General features: G+C 37.8%; 1 protein-coding gene across 5 annotated transcripts in view; it reads left to right on the top strand.

Moving 5' to 3' along the window:
• The window catches only part of LOC134218534 (uncharacterized), a 39,613-nt gene extending 22,795 nt beyond the window's left edge, over positions 1-16,818 (top strand). For all 5 annotated transcript variants that reach the window (XM_062697661.1, XM_062697657.1, XM_062697660.1 and 2 more), the window contains exons 6-11: positions 28-186; positions 780-967; positions 10,827-11,859; positions 11,927-12,131; positions 12,193-12,348; positions 14,512-16,818. In XM_062697661.1, coding sequence (XP_062553645.1) covers positions 28-186; positions 780-967; positions 10,827-11,859; positions 11,927-12,131; positions 12,193-12,348; positions 14,512-15,555 — 2,785 coding nt within the window. In that variant the 3' untranslated portion in view covers positions 15,556-16,818. The remainder of the gene's footprint in view (positions 1-27; positions 187-779; positions 968-10,826; positions 11,860-11,926; positions 12,132-12,192; positions 12,349-14,511) is intronic.
• The last annotated feature ends 8,452 nt before the right edge of the window (positions 16,819-25,270 follow it).

Genomic DNA, 25,270 nt, shown 5'->3' with positions numbered 1-25,270 from the left:
CAAGTTTTTAAAAGACATGTTTTACAGGAGAATGTATGTGTTCAAAATAATCCCGTTCCTAAATCCCGACGGCGTGTACAACGGATTGTACCGATCGGACACTCGTGGCCACAATCTGAACCGAGTTTATCTGAAACCGAACGTTGACACCCAACCGTCGATTTATGCATCGAGAAAACTGATCAGGTAAGATATCCACAATTTGACATTGCGAAAGCTATTGAGTGAGAATTATTGATTTACTGGCTAAGTCTCCAGTAAGCTCTACGAGCGAAGGAAATGGGAACCATAATAGGTAGGAGGGCAGACAGACAATTAACCAATTTTAAAATTTTCAATTTGTTAAGTGGGTTAATTGCTCATTATATAAAAAGAAACGATTAAACTTTTTTTTCAGATTTTTTTTTGTGTTTTTTTTTCAATATTAAGTTCAACGAAGGTTTTTTCAGGATTCATTTTATCAGTTTTTAATCTGTAAGACTGTAAGGCTGAAACAAATTTTATTTTCTTCTTTTATCTCCACTCCCCTCGACTTTTTGTGGCCTTATTTTATTAATTCGTTATCATAAGACTAACATGACAAAAGAAGGAATTCATTTTTGTTTGTTTAGAACGGCAACTAATTGATAATTTGTCTTATGGCACAGAGGTTGTAGGCAAAGACATTAAATCGGATAAAAAGACAACAAAAAGCGCAAAAGCATCAGTTACCCAAAGCCTCTTCGTCGGTGACAAATCGCCAATTAATGCAATGCAATACATCTTTTTTTTTTCAACAGGTATTATCACCTCGGGACCGACGAAGCTGAACCATACGAACTGGAGAACGAGAAAAAGGCAGCATTACTCAGGAGTCCTGAGAGTAGTAGTGAGGAGATTGTGGCCATTTCACCCCTTGAGGAAAATCCTACCAATGTGATCGAAGTTACTAGCACCCCAAGTAAGGAGTGCCCACCGACAAAGAAAGGTACTACAACTGCTAAGTCTTCTCGTACGCGGTCTAACAAATATCAACACAAAACGCCACGGCTCCCAAAACTAACACCTCAGACAGGCCAACCTTCTTGTACTAATGGCGGCGCTACCTCTAAAAGACAAATCTCTAACAGTGAAACCCGTAAATCCACAAGCCGCTCTATCAATCTATTTCAAAAGGCTTGCCCTCAGGCAACAAACGCGTCAGTAATGGCAGCAACTGCCCCGAACACATCTCCCACGTCGTGGCCTGCCAAGCTATTGAACAAAGTATTTCGGCGACGTAAGGCAATGATCGAATCTGCCCGTTACCGACTGCCCCCGATTTTATGTAACAATGCTGCTGCGGTCCTAACGCCAGTCGTTGAAGAATCGAGCGACCTCAGTGCAAATAGCGGAGTCAGTGCAGCCGATTCTAACAGACCAACACTATCGCTGTTGAGTCAGACCAGTAGCCTAATTGTGGAAATTTCCCAGTCCATGGAGAAGAACTGCGTTGATGGTTTGTCACAAGTCAACCAAATCATGTTTGATTCGCAAATTAGCTTTTGTCCTCCTTAGTTAAGACTATTTGCGTGCGAATTGCTGACATCTTGTTTCGAAGAGTTTGCTCAAAATCTTAGTGCAGCCCATTTCTGCATGTCCACTCCCACCGACTCACACTCGATTTTTTTCGCCTGATTTCCGCACTTCCTACCAGTTTTTTTTGTGCATGGCAAAACGCATCATGATGGTAATATCATACACTACACAAATAATAAAATAACGTTCATCATACTCATGGAAATCATACCTACACCTGTGTTAAGAATAATAGCAGCGGAGGCCGATTTTCATACAGAATGGATAACTTCGACAAGCTGTTACTTTATTTAGGAAATATCTGAAAACATTTGATTGAAATGTCATCAACTTGTATTTAGGTGCTGAGAAACACTAAGTAGATATTCAATAAAAAAAATTAATTGTGGAATACGACATTTAAATTGGCCATCAAAAGTAAAAACTGCTATTATTGTGAACAATTTGATCTAGTGTGTAATTTTTTAACGAATGGTTAAAAAATTGATATTAGTATTTGAAAATTGTTGAACATGTTTGTAGTTTACTGCAAAATTTTCAGCGCAATGGGTCATTGGGGTACAAAATTACAGCTTGTCAAAGTTCACCATTTTGTAGAAAAATCGGCCTCCGCTGCTATTATTCTGAACGCAGGTGTATTTGAGTAAAAACTCATTACGAAAGCAATCTCACTAAATTCATTTATATATTTTTCCAACAAAGAGTAAACAACATCAAATGATGTTTGCATTCATTGGTCAGAAGTGTATCTAATGAAAAACAATCTGATTAATATAGATACCGTGAAATCACTATATTTTGCACACTTTTCAATAGTTTATGAAAAATCAAATATGCGTGAGTAAATAACATTGCTATGCAAGTGTTGAAGATAATAATTTCAAAATTATTGCAATTACTTATTTATAAAATTTTATTGAAAACGCACAAAATTAGGAACTGTGTAAATTAACAAACTTCATGGTAATCTTTTGTGGAGAATGAAATTTTCGGAAATTTTCCACATGCTAAGGTTTTTTGTGCACTGCTAAAAAATTTAATCCGTTTTGTGCAGCATGCAATGAATGACAATGTTTCATAAAATCGCTCATAAATTCAAAAACATTAGCGTAAGTGCGTAAGCCGATTTGAAGTGAACGAACGTTTGTTAATCTAAATTGTATAAAAAATAGCTGCAAAATATTTATTTTTGTAAAAATGTGCATTTTATATGGCTTGTTCATAGCTCAATTATAGACTGAAACACAAAAGGATGATAGATAGGTTCATAGATAGACTGAAACACAAAACGCTGAAATCGAAAGGCTAAGAGTATCAAAAGGCTGAAAGTATCAGTTGGCTGTAATGCATCGAGAGGCTTCAATTGATGGGATGAAATGAATCGCTAACTATAGTTTGACCACTTAACTGGTGGTGGTGAATAAAGGATAAAAAATTTAAAATAAAAAGGAATTAGGAATTGAGAATAAGGGAATTATGAATTAGAAACTATGAATAAGAAAGAATTAGGAGGAATTAGGAATGTGGGAATAAGGAATTTGGCATTATAAATTTTAGGAATGGAAAATTAGAAATTAAAAATTAAGAATTATAAATAAAGGATGAAGAATAAGGAATAAATCGAAAAATCTATATACATAAAAATGAATTATTAGACAGAAGCTGTACGACCGTAATCAGTTCAAATTCAATTTTATTGGCATATCGGTCTCGATGCTGCTCGTATAGAGGAAGGGAGCAGCGTGTGTGCGAAAGCAGATGGGAAAGAAACGGAGTCCGAATGTTATCGCTAGGCAGCGACAAGTGCAGGGTTGTTACAACTACGCGGATTTCGCGATTTTCGCGGATTTCGCGGTTTTCGCGGATTTGGCGCGGATTTACATAACGATTTTAAGGTTTCGCGCGGATTTGGCGCGGATTTAGTTTTAGGTGGAAATTTAATAAATAAAATGCTAAATCTAAGGAAGTTTATTTGAAAATAAGTTTGATGCCCATCTTGATGGGCTATATTTTCATTAGCAAATGTTGTTGAGAATAAATTTATTTTTCAAGGTTATTAACATTATTTTTCGGATATATCCAAGTCCTTATTTAATGGCATGCATTACACTCTCAAGCATTATTTAAACAAATGTTATGAGGAGAGATACGTCACTTATTGTCATTTTTAATCCATTCTAAAACATGACGCACAACAAACCATGTCTTTTGAAGGACATGAACACCCATTTTCATCTTGCAACTTTTTTGTAATTCCAAGATATTTGTCAGTTTCTGATTGATTGTTTCTTTTACGATGAACCATTCAGCATGATATATTATGTCATTCTTCAAAAGTCGTCAGGAATTCTTTCATAATATTGGAACATTTTATATTTCTTTTATAACATTCATCCAGAACGAATAAGGGTTTATACAACAATTGAAAACATAAAAATTTTCTGCATCTGCATTAAGATGGCTCATTTTAATAAGTTCTTCCGCAGAAAGTCTATCAAAAATTAGAAGATGATTCTCAAAAGTTATTTCTGTCGGGTTTTTATGATATTTTCAGTTAACTCCGGTTTTACAGGATTACCAACAGAAAACGAAGAAACTTCCTAAAGATGATCCTTGTACCTATAAATTCCTTGCAAATAAATTTCCATAGCGTAAAGAGGATTTCTGCAGCATTAAAAACCCGAAAAATATAAAGACATTTTTTGGGGAATTTCCTGGAGCGGTGACTGCAGGATGCTTGTTACAAAAATTGAAAGAGGAATAACAGACCAATTTCTGTTGGAGTTTACGCAAATTATTCTGCGTATTTCCAAAGAAATTTCTTCTGAAATTTCTAAAACTATTCCTCTGGAATGTTTGACGGAATTCACGCTTGATTCTGACTTTAAAATCTTGAGCAACTATTTTAGATTTTGAATTATTTGTTTCTTGATATGAATTCAAATATTTATTTTACAGAAGTTTCGTTTAAAAAACGGAGCTTCATTGTGTAATTTCTTAATATCTACGCAAGTTTGTCTTGTGATGGTTAACTACAACAAATCTGCATAATTAATTACTTCAAAAGAAATTGCGGTTTTGGCAGATTTTTTAATATTTGCCACGTTTATCTTTAATCAATTATGATCAAATCTGGCCTCAACATTTATTTGTATATCAATGTACCTTGTGCCGAATTTTATAAAGTTTCATCAACAATAAAAAAAAACCCTGACAATAACGGAACAAAACATGCCAAAGCCATCATCTAATCCAAAAAGCGGTGCTTATGTAAATAATTTCGAATGTTTAGTTCTTGTTCTCTTAGATTCAGTACTTCTAGTGGTGAATAAGGCCATTTAGTAATACTTACTGCGGTTAGTTAGTCTTTTTAGCATTTTTATACAAACATATGTTGCAGTTTAAATTAATATTTGAAATCAGTAATATTGTTAAAAAAAGAACTTGAAGAGAAGACATTCAATAAATTGTTATACAAAAATTGACATTTAACGTGTATTTGCTTAGAATTTAGATCTGGATCGCCCGGATTTGGCGCGGAATGGATTTCATGTCGCGCGGAAATGGCGCGAATTTGATTTTAGTCGGCACGGATTTGGCGCGGAAAATATTTCAGGATCTCCGTAACAACCCTGCAAGTGTGAAAATGGTTGAAAGGTGTTGAAATATGCGAGGGCCATTTGAGAATAATTAAATTATCGAAGCGTCCGTCTTTGCCGTACATCCTTTCTGGGGATGGCTCGGGCAGTGAATGAAAGTCACTGTTACCGAGACTGGCATCGAAACCGATATGCCAATAAAATTGAATTTGAACTGATTACGGTCGTACAGCTTCTGTCTAATAAGAAATGATTTGCGCGTAAATAAGAATTGTGGTTCCAATAGCATCATATGGTGGCATCGGGAGAGACTCGGTGCAATGTGTAAAAACCATACACGACCATCGATGATTCTCCAAATGATGAACACCGATCGCTAGAACTAATTAAGTATTAGCCGAATAATAAATATGCGTATCGTTGCCTCCGTTTTTGCCAGTCTCGGTGCCTAGCGATAACATTCGGACTCCGTTTCTTTCCCATCTGCTTTCGCACACACGTTGCTCCCTTCCTCTATACGAGCAGCATCGAGACCGATATGCCAATAAAAATGAATATAAAAATGAATTTCTGTCTGTCTAACTCGGAAACTACTACTCGATCGACGTAAAAAATTTTATGCAGAGGTTTTTTGGGCCGGGGAAGGTTCTTAAGATGGTTCGAGACCCCTCCTTTCTTTGGAAAATGGGGCTTCCATACTAATGAGACACCAATTTCATCATAACTCGAGAATTATTTAAGCAAATGGAACCAAATCAGGCATGTGGAGGTTTTGGAAGGGAAAATATGTTTCTGTGGTGGTTTGAAACCCTTCCCCCTTCTGGAAAGAAGGGCTCCTATACGAACGAACCAGTAATTTCTGCAAAACTCGAAAACTAATCAGAGAATAAATCAATTTTAGGCGAAACGAAGTTCGTCGAGTCTGCTAGTAATAAATAAAAAGAAAGAAATAGTGTTTCGGGCGAAATTCAGTGGTCATACAAATCAAACACATTTTTTACGTAATTACTCTACGGAAAATTTAATATTTATGATATTTTTCTCTGCTGCCCTGTTTTAACCGAAAAATGAGAATCAAGAAAATTCAAGACAGAGGACTGTAGTAAAACTTTAGTTGAGGGATAAGAACTCGATCTACTCTACACTTGTTTACTTCACATCCTCCCCCGGGAGCCGATTGGTTCAATTTTTCCGTCTGACTTGTCTGGTCTGCGTCTTCTATGGATAGTACATCAATTTGCGTTGTAGGTCGTTTGTACGTGCCATTGTTCTACGGTAACCACGCGAACAACGTCATCACTGCCAGGATGAGTCTTCAAGATTCGCCCCAGTTTCCATGTTTGCGGTGGAAAAGTGTCTTCTTTCATTACCACGAAGCAGCGTGGGCGATGTGTTCCACTTGCTGCGCTTCTGTAATCCGGTTATATACTTCGATGACCACCTTCGCCAAAACGATTGCTTTCGTTTTTGGATCAGCTGATATCGAGGCAACGTATTTTCCTTAAGCCCATCGTAGAACGGTTCGGCTATAGCTGGTAATTCTCGGTCAACAAGAGTGGCCAGTGGCCAGTATTTAACGCCTCGTAATCCATCGGATGGTCGTTTTGCTGGTGTGGGACCTTCGGTAAATTTAAGCTTCATGATGTTCCACGGAGTTGACAAAAATCTTCGAGTTTGTTTTCTAGCAATTGAGACTTCAGCAACTTTTTCAATTCAGTCAACCCTCGCTCAGCGCTAACAAAATTGGTTCCATTGTCGACGAAGCGATGTAGTGCTCCCAAGAACGCATCTGCTGATAACGAACCCACAAGCTTAAAATGTATCGCCTTAGTTGTCATACAGACAAATACACTGACGTACGATTTGATTGCTGCCCTTGACCACCCTTGCTTCAACAAAAAAGGGCGGCGTAGTCTATGCCTGTTCTAGCGAAAGGATGAGCAGCGGTGACACATGCAGCTGGCAGATCACCCATTTAATACACTTTCCTAGGATACGTTTGATTTTACGTTTCGCATCTCCGACGACGACGTTCTGATTTGTTTCTCTGAAAGTTGCTACTGTTCTGATTCACTTCGTACCATCCTTCAGTGGGCATTGTTGAAACTTTCGTGGTAACAGTCTCTTCAATTAAGTCTTCGTTTTCTTCTTGAACACTCTCTTCAACTATATTTGATCGGAGAATATCCGGTCCGCTGGATTTTCTTTTGTTTCAACGTGCAACCAATCAGCATCGTAAGATAGCTCGCGAATCTCCGCTATTCGATTACGAACAAACACGGGTTGGTTGGGTTTTGATTTCATTATAGCCAACAAATCACTATAAGGTACAGTGGGGTAAGTGGGTAAATGGGGTAAGTGAAAAAAACTCAAATATTTCACTAATGAAGCACAGAATTATTCAATTTCATTTCACAATCATACAAGGCCATTCAAATTATTGTGTTGAATAAGTGAAACATGAAATAATGAACCATTTTAACATGCAAGAGTAAAAGTTTATTAAGCTGCCATGTTTATCTTTTGCACAAGTTGTTTTGCGTGTCAATAAATACGAATATTTTTTATGTTGGTTTTCATGACACATTCAAAATTATTCCATTGATATGTTGGTTTTCTCTGTAGTTTTGAATTCCAGCCACAAAAATTTTGATATGAACATCAAAAATTTTGAAAAAAATATTTTATGACTTTGCCTGTTTCTTACCACGGGTGGGGCAAGTGAAAATTTCCCAACATTGAATGCATTTCTCTATTTTTTCAAACACAAATAATTTCTATTGAGCGTATATAAAAAAAGTGATACCAATTAAAACTCATTCGAAGGATTTTGGTAATTAGAGTGACACGTGGTAATACTAAATCAGGAACCGGAAGTGCAAAGTGTGTCAGTGTATAAAATATTCCATGTTTGATAAATAAGTCGTGAAAAAATGGTATTTATAGAGCTCAAATACAAGAATCACTACAATTGCAAATATATCAACAACTATGATTTTTTTAGTCGAGATTTAGAAGACTTAGCGATTTGCTAATGTAGACTCTTCTACTGAAATCCTAAGTGAATTGTTAATGAAGCACAACACTGATGATTCCAGGTTTGATTAATATTTCAAAGATAATTTCTAAAAGACACAAAACAACACTATCGCCAAGGCTCATTATCTTACTTTAAACCTGAAACAAAACGAATGTTGGACACAAATGGAGATGAAATTTTAGATTTCAAAAAGTTCAAGTAAAGAAAACAAAAAAAAATCATTTAATGGATGCATTTCAGTGCCCTTTAACTTTCTTGAAGTATCAAAAAGCATCACAACAGAACACAGTTATTCTCTATTCAGTATAATTATCGTTTGCATAAAATATATGAACAGAAAATGCGTTCTTGTATCGAAAAATCCTCTTTTAAAATTATTTTTGTGGGGCAAGTGAAAACTTCAAACAGACATGCATTTCTAAATATTTTGTATCCTAAAAGTATTTTTCAGAAATCTTGTTCGTAGGCATATAAAGTTTGCATAGATGATTTGTTATAACATAAATATGATCAATTTCAATATTATATTCAACTTTTATGACTTGATGAACATTAACTATACGATTTCCTTTACCCACTTGCCCCACTGTACCTTACTGGAATCGGATCTTAGTACGACGCGTAAAATATCAATTCTCAAGTTTTCGTGCACTGTTTTAACTTGTCCAGAGCCAGAAGCTGCACACAGTTCTAACCTCGGTATGGTCAATTCCTCCGGTGGTGCTTCTTCTTTCTCTTTACGGCTCAGTTCTTTAAGTGGCACAACTCTCGATTTGCCGCACAATAATTTTACTTAGTTATCACTAACGGGGTTCCACAAAAGTCCATTACACCATTTATATCACTTACTTCGAATCTTGGATGCTTCTCCCGATCTTCTAAAGGAACTCCAGGATCGTTTTGCGTTTTGCGTTCTCCTGTCATCTCGGAAAATACATCGCAATATGAGCAGCATGCATCACAACTTGTCCATACATCTGCTTAGCGTCCCCAATAAACGTAAACTTCGGCAGTCTCCACCGCTGCACGATGTCGAGAAACGGGCTCTGCGCGACAGGCGCCTTCATCATTGAGTGATAAATTCGACTCATTTTTAGTGGATGCATCGAACACCACTCTTAATTTGGTTGACACTTCAACACACAATGGGGTAGAAGATAGTACGCTCCATCAACTTTAATTTCATTGTCATTTAGAATCCTTGCGTGTCCGAGATCCAGATATTCATGTATAAACTCGGAGTACATCTTCTTCATATCGGGATTCCTATCCAATCGGTTCTTCAATGCCTTGAAGCGCTTCTCAGCTTGATTACGAGATTCTCCCAGACTTCCCACACCTTCACGAAATGGTAACTGTACAACGAACCTCCCATCTTCAGCTCGAGAATACGTAGCCAGGAAGTGAGTGACGTTCGCAATCATCATTCTGCAAGGGATCACGCGTTTGCTCTTCAACCGTCCAAAAGCGCCTCATCAGTTCTTCAAGTCGTGTCACCTGCGGCGCCTCCGTAGATTCAGTTCGATACACCTGAACGCTAACAACATTTGGATTGTTGTACACTGGACCAGCTACCAACCATCCAAACAAACTTTCTTTCAACAACGGGAGATCTGACGAGACAAAAATCTTCCCATCTTGAAGTAGCTCGTAGAATTTATCGGCTCCGATAAGCAAATCAATACGACTCGGATCGTAAAACTTTGGATCTGCTAGCTTCAACTTCTCCGGAATTGGCCAACTCTAGCTTCAATGATGGCAATGTTTCTGTGACTCAAGGCACCACCAAGTAATTCAGCGTGAAACTGCATTCATTCGTTCTGGATTTCACAGTAGCGTTAATTTTGAACCGTACAAATGTCTTCGCTCCGTTAACGCCGACAACGCAAAGAATATGTGAATAACATATTTACACACTCTTCGCGCAAATTTAGCAAATCACGCACGTTCTTTCTGATACGAAACTCGCCATCGCACTAGAATCGTGCAACGGACGGCACATGTGCGCAACACTTCTGCAATCGACAATATCAACCACTGCAGTCGACAACAGTACTTCCTTCACCTAACAATTCGGAATGACAGAAACTTAACATTTAGCTACAATCTGTTCTCCAGTCGATGAACCGATGTAACTTTTTATGGTGCCACCATATTTCTCGCACAGGAAAGAATAAAGGAAAAATCCGCATTAAAATCGAATGACAATAAGGAGTCAAAATCGAATAAGTCAAATAAAATTTCTAGCATTAAAATGTTTTTCTTATGATTTCTCAGCCTCTCGAGTTTTTAGCCTAAGGTTAGACTTCCATTTTCCAGCTATTCGTGTTCAGCCTTTTGAGTTTTTAGCTTTAGTGATTCAGTCTTTTGTGGAGGTCTCTAGCAAGTGTAGATAAAGAACTCTTTAAAACTCATTGATTAGACTACTATTAGCACATAATTGAATTCTTCTGTAATCCATAATATTATCATCTCAAAATATTAGAATTTCTCCACATATTGTTCAAATATGAATAAACAGCTTCGCCCCATGTTCTAGGAAACACATATGCAAAATCGAACACCTATTTCTAATCAACAATCAGTTCGCTATGACAATCATCATTCACAATCTGCTCCAAAATTTCCAGACTCCGAATCCAACGAAGAAAACAATGCGTCGACATCGGATTCCGGCTTTGGTGAGCAAACCCTCTCGAAAAGTAGCACCATTTCGTCATCTTCCTCCACGACAACTTTGGTCGGTACTGAAATCTCGACGCCATCCGTTTCAACTACAGCCACCGCCACTACCATCACAACGACCAGTGCCACTGAATTGACCACATCCGCCAATCCGGTCGAACCATCAACACCATCCGAAACCATCGGAACGATGCCAACGACCGACGAGGTACTTCCACAACCGAAAGTGTTCACCGAGCAGTTGATTCCGGATTTGCTGCCCGTGGTCACCGAAAGTGGCCTAGCGCTACGACCCGCTCGTAGCGTATCTAATCTCAGCACTGCCAGCAGCATGGCCAACAGTACCACTACCAATGTGAGCACAATCGCACACATCAACACGAAGAAGCCACCGCTGGTGACGGCCAAGGTCGATACCGGTCGGAAGGGGGCGGCGTCCTCGTTCAAAAATGTGATAAATAAACCCCACCTGATTGCCACTACCCCTAACATGCTCAAAATTAAGGACTTTGGGGTTAATGCAGCCCAACCGCAGTCGCAGCCTGCTCTGCATCAACAGCAGCCCTTAGGGAAGTCAACATCAGGGACTGTGGGTGCTAAGAAGGGGAATTCTCTGCACCACAAACGGGGAGAAGGTAAAATGCGTCCACAGACGCCCCAAATGTATAGCCATTTCAGGTCCCACCGGAACGAGTATCTCAACCCGGCTAGTCAAAAGAACCTCAACATTAGTCTAGATTACCTGGCGCATTTGGACGAGAAAAACGACAAGGTGGTCTACGAAGAGAGAAGCAATATGTTCCTTTACATTGATCTGCATGGGCATGCCTCGAAGAAGGGAGTCTTTATGTACGGCAACCATCTGCCGAGCACGATAGAAGCCATTGAGTGCATGCTACTGCCCCGGTTGATGAGCATGAACTCGCAACATTTCCATTATGATGCGTGTAATTTTAGCGAAAGAAATATGTACTACAAGTAAGATAAATGCTCCCAGCGGCAATGTTTTAGAAGAATTTTGTACATAATTATTTTTCGATTCCAGGGGCAAACGGGACGGTTTGTCGAAAGAAGGTTCTGGACGGGTTGCCATCTACAAGTGCACAGGATTGATCAAGAGCTACACCTTGGAATGTAACTACAACACCGGTAAGAGTGTCAACATCCTCCCTCCGAGGGGAAAAGAACCAATCACTGCCAAAGTTCAGTCTCCGGTGCCACCGAAATATACACCGGCTGTGTTCGAGGAGGTATGTTCATTTCAAATTTTCTCGAATTAATTGGTTCAACCAATGTCAAATTTGCAAACAGGTGGGACGAGCTCTCGGTCCTTCGATATTGGATCTTACGAACTCCAATCCGCAAACGCGGCTGCACAATTCCGAGTTCCGCACATTGCAGGGTTTGCGCAATACGCTTCGGATAGAAATCGAACGCGGTTCGTCGAAGGCTCGTGTCACCAACAAGGTAATGTGTTGCTCCCGAAGTGCTGTTTGTTATGCCGCCTGACTACTCTGAAGTCAGAGTTTCTGACATCATTTTAACTCTTCTTCCTACTGTATATGAGCGCATGATAGTGATTCAAATTGCACTAGAAATTATGTCGGATCATTTGAATCCACTTTTTAAATTTCCAACTGTGACAATTTATTAGGATGCCTACTTTCAAACACTGTTCTCCATCTTTCATGCTTTGTTTGTTTCTAACAACTAATTAACAGACTTCTTAGATTTGTACAAAGTGTGATTAGATGCTTATTTTATTTGAATTTTGTGTTTTTTATGTGGTGATTAAGTTAAAAAAATCCATGCATGGGATTATCATCCATAATTTTTTTAATGCCTTTAATTATTTCCGCTAGAACTTTATCGTAAAGGGCTTTACTGTACTTGCAGAGTCTGCAGCACCCCACGTAATAATTCTCTATCTCTATGTGAAATACACAGAATCCTTTTTTATACGATTTTTTAACTGCGGTAAGTGCGGACGTTCGTGATATCATAGAAGAATTTACCGTCGATTAGAACGTGGTCGATTCAGTTTCCCGTTTCTTGGCCTAACATGCTTCAAAAAAGAAAAAAAATCTGCGTTCAAAATGTTCACAGTTGTGGGTTAGGGGTGGAGTCCAGGTGGTACAAAAGTGTTACTTTTTGTTACACGTAGGAGGAAGGAGGTCTAAACATTTTCATTTTTTTTGCGTAACGTAATTTATGAACAGACCCTAAATACTTCGACTCCACACACACATTTCTCACACTCTGCAATAGGCAAAACAGATTTGCTTTCAGGACTTCAAAGTGAAGACGAAGTATTCCAGATTGAAAAACATCAATTTTAGTTTTTTTTAATGCCGGCGAGGCTTTGAACTAAGAATTTATTATTTTTTGTTAAATATCTTGGCTGTGCATATGCTCAGCACATGTTTCGAAATGGACAAATTGACATGAAATTTGTGAAAAAGAATCCATGTCCCGTTTGCGGAAAAGCCATCCGCGGTGGAGGTTGGTACTCGGATTCTGGTGGTAGGGGTTATCACGCCTATCTAGAGAGTAGGAGCTTGAGGGTTTGAGTCCCTTCAAGACACGTGGATTCTTTTTCGAAAATTTCATATCAATGACATGTTGTTAGTGAGTTTACTACACGGCATGTTAGAGCACTATATAGAATTAATAAATAAGCAACATAAGCATCCTCCAATTCGTGTGCTGGTATAATCTTGCGAACGACTTAATAAATAATGGTAGCATTAAAACAGTCATTATTAACATCCATCGCGCTGCCATAAAATTTGAATTTATTCGAAACGATTCTCTCTATCGCTCCAACTCTCTAACTATCTAACTAACAACCCTGTATAATACCTAAGCAGAACAAACGAAGGATACGTTTGATAATGCTTGTACGAGGGATGCCATTCTCGATAACCGCCACATGTATCGGATAGGCAAAAAAAGCGTTGTAAAACGACTGAATTATCACAAATCGGAGCAACAATGCAATATTTCAATACTCCCCGAACGCCTTGTCATTTTTCCAATGATTGCTTACAGTTTGAGTTTGTAGATTCTATAGGTTCTTTCTTTGCAACATACCCATACATTTTTATTATTTTGCTGTATAGATTATTTTCTTTATAACAAAATCCCTTTCTATCTACGAATTTAGAGCGGCGATATGTTATATTAAACGAGGTATCCATCTATTCGGTTTGCCGAAAAGAATGAAGAATAAATTTGTGCTGTGAAGAAAAAAAATCGAAGTTGATTAAATTATTTTGTAATTGCAAGCGTTGATCAAAAAAGCGATTTAGTGTTGAATAAAGTGAGTTTATAAGATCTCTTGTTTGGCTTAATACTTATATTTAAACATTCTCGTTTTTATTCATTTTTTTTTCTATCCTTTTGCTTTTGATAATTGTTCCAATTGTTCATACGGGGTAATGCCTTTCTCTTACTATTCTTGCCACCTATGTACCCTGTATCTTCATCCCTCTTCTATATCTAGTTTTTTGGATATTCGTTGGTATTGTTGGTATAAAATTCAACTTCTAGAACCGAAAGTGTATAACCTTTTAAAAGCGACGGTTCGCATCTGTTTCTTTTCTCTCCACACTGGCCGTTTCGTTCCAGGTCCCGAAGCCACATTCCAAGCGACTCAGCAACCAATCATCCAGCTCGTTGGAGATCGCTAAGGAGAACGCCCTCCAGTGGGAAAACATTGGTGTTCCTTCGAGTGGGTCGATCGCCGGAGCTGGGGGCGGCGCAGGCAGTCCACCTGGTGCTGGCGGGGTAAGTGGCAATGGCAACGGAAATGGGAAAGGAAACGGCGATCCTCTGGGAGGTAACGCATCCGGGTGCTGCTCGGCAACGTCCAGTGGCGGTAGACAGTTTCTCAAGGGAAGCTCCCTGAAGGGGCATTCGGGGAAAATTTCCCGTAAAACTGGAAATGCCGGGGGGAAGGGATTCGGTAAGAAGGATGCTGTCAAGAAGAGTAAGATCCTGTGCGAATCTGGCGTTGCGGGTGCTGTCGTAACCAGTGGGAAGAAGCTGCAAGAGCTCATGCGAAACAAAGATCAGCATCAAGTGCCTCGAAAAAAGATCAAAGTGTCGCCTCCCCATCAGCACGGTAGCACAGTCGATGGTTTCGACCTTTGTTTCAAAAGTAATCTTGCAACTTCTTCGTTACCGAATTTCTTGGCAACACCGCCATCACTGGGAGATCTTCCCATCTCGAAAAAAGTTAAATCGGAAGCAAAGTTGTTAGAAGAGTGCCTGGACTGTGACGACAGCCTGGATGCGATTCCGTGCTGTTCGTACACACTGCCAACGACCACATCCGGTGGAGCAGTAGCGCTCACCAAATTGATCTCGACCTACAGTCAAGCGGCGGCTGGGTCCCCTGGTGTGGCTTCCGGCGAAGGCATGAGTCCCATCTGTAGCAGCGTCATTGCGATAAACTCCGGCAGTGGTTCTTCGTCGGGAGGGGAGAAGGACACGGGTAAGGTGGGGGGCAAAATAAGTAAGTTTAGTAAGGCCACTTCGGCCAAGCAGCAGGCCAAATTGGGTAAATCTTCCAAATCAAACGACGGCGGGAAACTGCTGAAGAAAAAACGATCGCTCAAGACTGACTCAAATCTGAAGCGTAAGAAAACTCGTGTTAAGCCGCTTGCCTAGGATGTTGGGGTCTAGAGCTAATTGAGGATGTGGCGGAAATTGTGATTCAGGAAGGACGTGTGCTTTCGAATATTGTTTTCTTTTACTATTGGTTTTTATTTATATAACATACATTGAAAAGTTTTGTTTTTATTTTGTTGAACTAGAAGAGTTTGAGCATGTATCACGTGGTTAAATTAAGAATTTGGATACAGCCTTTTACTGCCATTAATGAACAACTATTCATACAATCATACAATTTTTCAATTCTTTGCCATAACAAACCTAAAATATATGCATTTCCAGATAACAGCATAGCTTATCGTATTTCATGCTTTCAAGAATGATCAGTTGCTTGAGTTCCTCAGCAATTTCGTAAATTGGCGCATCCCGTTTAAAAACCCATTTTCTAATTGTGAAATGATTGTATCCAAAATAAGTTTAATCTTTACTTAATCTATATACATATTTACATTTTGATTTTTTATTTATTGAAAATTCTCATCATTCGTTCTAAGTAACACTCCACTTCACGGTTTTGAAAAGTATAACACAAATTTGCACACCCAAATCAAAGATTTTCAGACATAACATTCGAAACATTCATTTATTCACATTCGGATGTTCCACTAATCTCATATATGGCAAGAAGAAAAATTGAAATTACTGGAACATAATTGAGTGCCGCGAATATCAAAAGTGAATAATTGAAAGCGTCGATTGTTTCGTATGTTACGTCTGTGTATCTACACTTAAACATACTCTGTAATAATGAATAGATGGCAAAAGAAAACCGATTGAAAATTCTGTGTATAATCAGAGAGTAACCTTAATGTGCACTAGGAAGAAGATACAATTCATTACTAGGAATATATAATGATAAAACCCCATTGAAATGAAGAAATTTAGAAATTGATCAAAAGAAGCAACATCTATTTGTTAAATATTAACACTCGGCATAGAAAGATTGGCTCTTATTCGACAGAACAGAAAGACAACACTCACTCAAATACTGGCCAGCATCGCAGTAAAGATCATCTTGGAAGTATTGAGCGATTGTTGTTTGAGCAACGTGTGTAGTTTGGAACTGGAGAATCTAATTTTGGGAATGGTTGTGCGAAAATTTGGACTTTGATAGTAAATATCGATGATAAGTTGGAGTATGAATGTGCCAGGCAGGATGGGAAACGCTATCGACCCTGTTGATAAAGAAGTGTGCAAACGCAATAAGAGGAAAATAAATGGAGAATAACTATGAAATTAAATAATGCAGAATAATTAAAACTTTAATGCAGTGCTTAATCAATTAAAACGGAATCCGAAAGCCTTTCAGGTATGCATTGCACATTCCATCACTCCGTAAAGTTATTTTAAAAAACAATGAATTATGAAGGGTATCCGCCACAGATTTCCAAAGGTATCCCTCAACGATACCGGAAAAATTCTTCAGAGATTCCAATGAGAATTCTTCTGATGAGAATCCTTCTCGGATTCTGATGGGAATCTTTCTAGGAAGTCTATGGGAGATAACAGTTTTGTCTTCAAACTTTTTCATGAATACATTATGCTATCTGTTTGAACAGGGTGTCGACTCCCTGAAAACCCTGGAAAACCTGATACCGGAACACTGGCTGAGTTAAAAATGGGGCACGTTACCCACCAAATTGAATATTTTTCCTTAAATGTGAATACACACGCCAAAATTTAGCTAAAAAAACTGATTTAATGAATTTCTGAATGAATTTTCGATGTAATGCAAGAATTACCGAAGGAATTCCTGGAGGTATTTAGGAATTTCTTCGGAAATTTCAAAAGGATTTCTTTCAAAAATTCCTTCTAACCCTTCACTGCTTTTTTTTCAAAAATTATGATTTGTTTTTTGTAATTCCTCCATGAAATTCATCTAGAGATAATTTAGAAAATTCCTTCAGCGATTTCTTTATAAAAGTCCTTTAGAAATTTATTCGCAAGTTTTTTCACTACGAAGAAAGATTATTTCCATTCTTTCAGATTTTTCTTTAGTAAATCCATCGGATATTCCTTCAAGAATTCAGTAGAATCCTTTTGAAAATTGCTGAAATATTTCCAAAGAAATTCTTAAAATAAGGAAAGAATTGCTAAAAAAAATCCTGGAGTTCCTAAAGGAATTGCTGAAAGAAATTCCAAAGTGCATTCTAAAGACATTCCCAAATGAACTTTTGAAGCCACATTTAAAACAATTCAATTCGTAGGGGAATTTTTGAAGAAATTGCACGGAAGAAAAAAAAGTACCCAAAATGGAGTATTTTTAAACTTACTTTTGAGTTATTTTTTCTCTTCTCTTTCATCCACTCTTTCTTTTGTTATCAAAAACAAAAGAGCCAAACAATCCAACGACGCCAGTTCAATACGGGAAGCCAATTTTGAGTTTTATTTGGGTAAATAAATTTTCCGTTGGGTACTTTTTTAACATGGGAGTAAAGGCAAACTACTTCGACCCTACTTACTCAATTTTGGCTTTCCGTACGGATGTTCGAGGTTGGGTGAATTAAACTCACTATTGGGTAGTTTATTTCTTCCGTGTGGAGAAACTTAAGAATGTAAGAAATTACTTCAGGAATTCTTTCAGATATTGCTTTAGGAATTTATTCGGAAATTCCTAGAATTTCGTCCTAAAATTTCTGAATTAATTTGAATGATTTAATTAATTTATCCGAAGAATAAGAATTTCCGAAGGAAAAGTATTTTTAAGAATTGTTATAAAAATTCTCGAAGGAATACTAATATGAATATCTGGAGGAATTCCCGAAATATTTTCTGAAAGAAAATCTAGAAGAATTTGAGAAGGAATTTCTAAAAAAAGAATTATTTAAAAAATCCGGAAAAAAATATTTAGGAATTACCAAAGGTTTTCCTAAATAGATTTTTGAAGAAATTTCTGGATTCATTTCCGAATTTCCGGAGTAGTTTTCGAGTGAAATCCTGGAATAGTTCTCGGGTACTTATTCAAAAGGACGTATGTGATTTTGTAAACAAAGATTCAAACGTCGATTTGTCCAATCTGATAGCACTCCTTCGCAAACCATCACCACAGACAGGAAGGGGAAGCCTTCGGCTACCTGTTGTGGTGTCGGTTTGCGTGGGAGCGCCATCAGATTGGACAAATCGACGTTAGAATCTTTGTTTACAAAATCACATACGTCCTTATGAATAAGTACCCAAGAGTTTTAGAATGAATTCTTGGAGGAATTTCCAATGAAATTTCTGAATGTCAGCTGAACCATGTACCTATTACTAGAAATCGTGAAATCGGTTTATGTTATTGTAGATCCAGTTGAAAACCGAACTGAGCTCTCGCGAAAATCGCATTTTCTCCCATTTCCGAATGTCGCAACTGCATCGCGAGTAGTGCGCATCTATGCCATAGCCGTGCCCCATCCTGCGTACCACTCGTGATGCAGTTGCGAGAGCTCAGGTCGGTTTTCAATTGGATCTACAATATGTGTTACAACGCTGGATGGGTATTTTTATTATCCTGGAAATTTAACCTTCCGGGACTCGGATCTCATTCAGTCAGTTGACTACGTTTGCGTTTCAGATTACTTCTCTTCACAGGTACATTCGAGTTCAGCCATAAGCGAATGATATCCAAGAAGTTTGAAGCCATGTCATGAACATCCACACAGTCGTTGACACAACGCCAGTTTAGACCCAAAAGGTACTCCAAAAGCCCGTCGAAATCAGTTTTACGATAATTGAGCTCTTTAACATTTTGATTCGCCACCGGGATGGACCGAGGATACTCAATTGCAAAGTTAATGTGAATGCTTAGTCCTGGGTGGTGAAGATCGATTGGTAAAAGTGGTTCCTCAGCTGGAAAAACACTGTTGTGAAAACCAAATCTAGGATTCTTCCTAAGTGATTACATTGTGCGTTCATTTGGTGTAAGTTCAGAAAGTCCATTCCATCGATCAATGCAGTTCCTGCTGGAGTCAAGTTTTAACCTGCAGTCCAAGCAATTATTTATTTATTTATTACCAGACTAAGGCCGGAGTGGCCTGTGCTGCACATAAAAGTCTTCTCCATTCAGCTCGATCCATGACTGCACTTCGCCAACCACGCAGTGTACGGAGGGTCTGCAAATCGTCCTCCACCTGATCGTTCTATATACCTTGCCCGCTGTGCGCCTAGCCTTCTTGTTCCAGTCGGATCGTTGTCGAGAACCAGTTTTACCGAATTTTTGTCCGGCATTCTGGCTATGTGCCCGGCCCACCGTAGTATTCTGATTTTCGCGGTGTGAACGATGGATGGTTCTCCCAACATCTGATGTAACTCGTGCTTCAATCTCCTCCTCCACATACCGTCCGCCATCTACACCCCATCATAGATGGTACGCAACACTTTCCTTTCGAAAACTCCCAGTGCGCGTTGGTCCTCCACGAGCATCGTCCAGGTCTCGTGTCCGTAGAGGACTACCTGTCTAATGAGCGTTTTGTAGATTGTCAGTTTGAAACGGCGGCGAACTCTATTCGATCGGAGCGTATTGCGGAGTCTAAAGTATGTACGATTTCCAGCCACTATGCGTCTCCGAATTTCTCTGCTGGTATCATTTTCGGCAGTCACCAGTGAACCAAAGTACATGAATTCTTCTACCACCTCGATTTCGTCACCACCGATGCAAACTCGCGGTGGGTGGCTCACATTGTCTTCTCTTGAACCTCTTCCTATCATGTACTTCGTCTTTGACGTGTTGATGACTAGTCCTTCCTCGGACTAGTATAGATCCTCTTTATTGCGTATGACACGACAAATTAGGTACGTAAACTACTTTTTACACTTTATCACCACTTGATTATCACCACAAAGAGCAAATTTATGCAATATTTGCTCTATATTTCACTAAATAAAATCGGCACTGTTCGTTTTCTTTGGCAGCAGCACACTTCGGAATAGAGCGGGAGAATGTGTTTGTGAGCATATCAAACACACGCTAAAAAGATACCACGCACAATTCTTTGTGATTTGATTTTAGGAAAAATACGAACAAAAAATCCGGCAATGGCATTTATTTAAAAAAAAGTGTTAAAATACAAATGCTTCTATTCAGATTTTTACGCAGACCATGAATTATATCAAAAGTGATAGCAACACCGTAGTATTTTTACCCTTATGTGACTGACAGGACTGTTTTCCTTCTGCAACTTCAATACTTTCCAAGCTCATCAAAAAAAAATTATAACCATCCCCGTTCCTACATAGCGCATTTCAACCCTAAATAATTGCCTACTTTTAGGGTATTATTTATTATTCAACTGTGAAACGTAGTGTAAGAATGGGGTGGCTCCAGCGGCTGGATAGGACAGTGCTAACTCTAAGACTCTAAGACATTACAAAAGACAAAAAATGTAAATCTTGACAGCGAACAAAAAGCATATAAGTTCCCTTCTCTAAAATGGCCAACATTATTCAAATAGGTTGAAAATGGTAAAAGTTATGAAACGGTCAATATCTGGGTACACGGGTACCCTATCTGCCATTCACGTCTGTTTTTTGTTGGCCGCATAAGGGTTAAATTTGTTTTACAATGTGTTTAAATGCTTTTGCCTATATGTCTACATGACATAAAATTGATGCCAAGGCTAAAAATTCATGTTTTGCTTTAAACCAGTTTTGATAAACAATAAAGTTTGTTCCAAAATTGAGTGAAGCGAGATGAGCGTGCGGCCGATTAATATGAATGAATTTTACTACTCGAGAATATAAACAATCAGCAATTGGCACCAATACATTACCAGTTTTCTACTTCCATGTCTAGTTGCTAAAGAGAGCAAATTCATTGCTGATAATAGAAATTGCTATGCCAACAGAAGAAACGTTAACCTGTTTATAAAAATGTTATTTACTGGGTTCGTGGTAAAGCTGTTATATTTAGTGAACACCAACCATCAAAGAAAGAGCATACAAATGTATACCAGTTAAACTGGACCTGTGTTTTAGTGTAATTATTCATTATTTTTATCATTCAATTTGGCGAATGTCTTAGACTGCCAAGAATAGGTATTTTCCCTATCTTTGGATTGTGGTGTATTTTTGACCTGTATTTTAATCAGTTTTGTGTCAAAACCTTAATTATAAACTTCAAATCTTATAATCTTATGCCTATGCAGCGAAAATTTACATTTTCAAGTGTATTTTCATGTTTGATTTGAATTTTAATGCTGTTTTCACGTTGATGCATATGTGGAGCATCCTCTTAAAGATCGTATAACTTTTACATGATAGAACTTATCAATAAGCTCAAAATGAGGGTGGCTCGTATTGGCTCGTATGTTCATATTGCCCCTACTGCCCCTAACTGCTATCTAACTTTCAAAATCCTAGAGGGGCTCATTTGTGTCTAGGAAGGGCTAAGCCAGCGTACGACTCAGTGAAACTGATCGAATTGTGGCATATAATGCTAGAACGTGGCTTTCCGGCAAAGCTTATTAGGCTGCTTTGAGCGACGCTGGAAGGAGTCAAATCGATATATTTCTCATGTTCTGGCAATCGCTAGAACTAGAAATGGGCTTTCATACCATTTCCACCTTCTTTCTATCCAATACCTACATACAGGGATTGAATCTCAAAGAGAATGAGCAAGTCTCTCACTTATCATCTCTGTATACATATACGATATGTAGCATCCCGCGAAAAACTTTTTTCGCAAGTTGTCATGATAGAGAACTGATTCGGGAGGCTATACCCCTTGATAAATTTCTTTTAGAAAGCTCCAAATGCGTGGAGCACTGGCTCTGATGATGCATTTCAACTTGTTCTACACAGCTGTGCAGTAACCAACACAAAATGAGCGAAAACAAAGCGAGAATCACCATTTTTCTGTGGGGGCTGCCTATCCGATTCTGTTTTTTCGCACTTGTATACAAGTTTGATAAATTTGTTATCATGGCTTGTTATGATTCGGAACAGTTTTTGCCTCTCTTTCATTGCTATCACAGTGGAAACCATCCATCCATTTGTTCATTGTGCAATTGCGATTGTTCTGGTCAACTACGTAGAAAATTCCATATATCGGAATATCTTGATTAGTCTAAAATAATGATTTCAAATATACCACTACCTAGTGGCCAAGTTCTAAACTAATCAATGTCGGAGCACACGCCTTCTTGCATAATCTTTTCGAAAAGATGTAGTTCAAAATGGGTAGGATTTTCAGATATTAGTAAAATAAGCATAAAAAACACTGTTTTGTACCCTTTTTCACGAAAACCCATCCCCGCGAGGTAAACACCCAGCTATGGTCAATCTCAGGTTACGAGCTGAAAGATGAAGAAATTATCTTTCGAAACAGCTCAAAAAATGCAAAATTGACCAAACCATAAAAAAAAGTTTCAATTTGGGGTCAATATGATCCCAGGGCCCAGAGCACAGACAACGTAAGCTTTTTTGAGCACAGGGGCCGTCCAGAAACCACGTGGTCATATAGGGGGGAGGGGGGTTTGGAAAATGACCACGATAAGCCACATGGGGAGGGGGTGTTGCTCTCGAACCACGTGGTTTTTTAACACGAAAATTTTGGTAAATAACAATAGCGGTGTAAAAAATTACAAATCATCAAATTTAATGATTTAATCATTAAACGCCAAGCGCATCTTAGAACCGATGCCCACGTAGCGTCTTTTCAACTCAGTGTTAAAAAGAATTTAGCATTAAGCATCGAGAAAACCCGGTAACGCAGCGTCGGTCGCAACGCCGATGCATATCTGAGTTATTTGGCCAACTTAGCTTTAGATCCTATTTCCATAAAAAAATAAACGAAAAAGCAGGTTGCGTTTCAGTCTCAATTTTCACCAAAAAAATTGGGAAAGAAAAATGAAAAAATATTTTTTTAAAAATTCCGCCGCAGATGGTTTTTGGCATCACGCCGCCGACACTTTTGCATCAGCGGACTACAGCTACAATTTTGAAAACTGTTCATGTTTTTACAATAATTCAAGAAAAATCTTCAAAAGAATGTCTTGTGGATATTCAGGAAAAATCCAGTAAAAAAATTTCCTGTAAAAACTTTGACCTTACTTCATACAATCCTGATAAAGTGCTAGCATTCAGAATGTTTTTGAACAATTCTCTCTGGAAAATTTTGCTTGTAAATTTTGCTACAAATTGGTCATGAAAAAAAAAACAAAACATCGCCAGTGTAAATGCCGAAAAAAATTCCATATGAAATCTGTCTGAAAATTCAAAGCAGTTTCGTGGGAAATACAAATAATTTTCGATGGAAAAAAAATTCACATTTTCATTTTTTTTTACATTCTAATGAATTTCTTCGACAAGTTCTTCCGAATATTCACCAGAAATTCTATTTCATTTCCAAAATAAGTTTTTCGAACATTTTAGGAGTGCACTTCAAAATGTTCAGTCTCCAGTTAGCCTTACGAGCAAAGGCATAGGATTGCCAATCCGGAGATGACGAGTTCGATTCTCGTTCCTGTCTAGGATGTTTTCGGGTGTCAAACATTGTCGACACCCTAGGTATAATGTATCCTTCGTACTTGCTACACAAGATATATAATCGTACAATTGCTGGCATTTAAAACTTTCAATTTATAACTGAGGAAATGCTAATAGAATAAACTAAGTTGAAAAGCAGACCAACTTCCAGTTGGAATATGGAGCCATAGAAGAAGAAGAAGACTTCTAAATTTTTCAAGAAAAATCTTCTGAATTTTCATGAGAAATTAAATAGCCAATGGCACATGAAACACTTTGATATTACCGTTGATTTTTTGTTTTGGATTTTTGTTTTCAAATTTGAAATTTTGAAATGAAATTTTTACGCTTTTGTGAATTCTATCACATTTTTAAATTTTCCAAATATTTTTTTTAATCGAGGCATTATTTAGAATTTCCACGGAAGAGTCTATGGATTATCTTCAAAAAATACTTTGGATTTTCAAAGAATAAATCTTTAGAATTCTTAAGGTTCGTGTTTTTTTTAATTTGCACCATAAATTCTTCCAAAATTTTATGGGAAATTCATTCTTCTTCAGAAAGTCCTTTTGATTTCTTTGTAGGTTCAGCTAAACATTGCTTTAAATCTTTACCATGCAAAGAAGCACAAGAAATGATTTAAAAAAATTAAGGAATTTTCACATCAGAAAATCTTTAAAATTTTGATTTAATTTTCTAAGGAATTCCTATTGGAATTGCTTCTAAAGTACAACCTTCACAAGTACTACGAAAGTCCAATTTTTTCGTTTTTCCACTTGTAAAAACATCGAAATATCCTCAGGAAATTCATTATTGGTGTTTTAGATGAACTTTTTCGATTTTCTACTGGAAAATCTTAGGAATTTCCATCGGAAATATTTTAGTATACTCCAAATAATTTCTTTTGGAAATTAAAAAACTACTGAAAATTTCTAAGATTTTTTGAAAAACGAAAAAATTTCCATTGGAAATTTAGAAGAATTTCCTTTGAAGATTCATTAAATTTGCCCAGGATTTTGAAAAATTTTTAGAGATTCTGTAAAAAAGTAAGCTGGATTTTTTTCTAATTTATACCGGAAGTTCTTCGAATTTGATGTTTATTGGAATTTTCATCGTAAATACGCATTTAGGATCCTTCTACGGATTCTTCTAGTTCTTCAAAATTTCTACCGAACCTTTTTAGGCACTCTTCCACAGAATTTCGGAAAAAAATCGTTGAAATACTGAAGTTTTTCCGTGGAGACTCGAAGAATTTCTTCTAACTATTCTG

Source organism: Armigeres subalbatus, chromosome 2, assembly GCF_024139115.2.
Source record: "Armigeres subalbatus isolate Guangzhou_Male chromosome 2, GZ_Asu_2, whole genome shotgun sequence".
NCBI classification, from domain to species: domain Eukaryota; kingdom Metazoa; phylum Arthropoda; class Insecta; order Diptera; family Culicidae; genus Armigeres; species Armigeres subalbatus.
The sequence above is the reverse complement of the archived record's forward strand: the minus strand, read 5'-3'. Positions and strand labels throughout refer to the sequence as shown.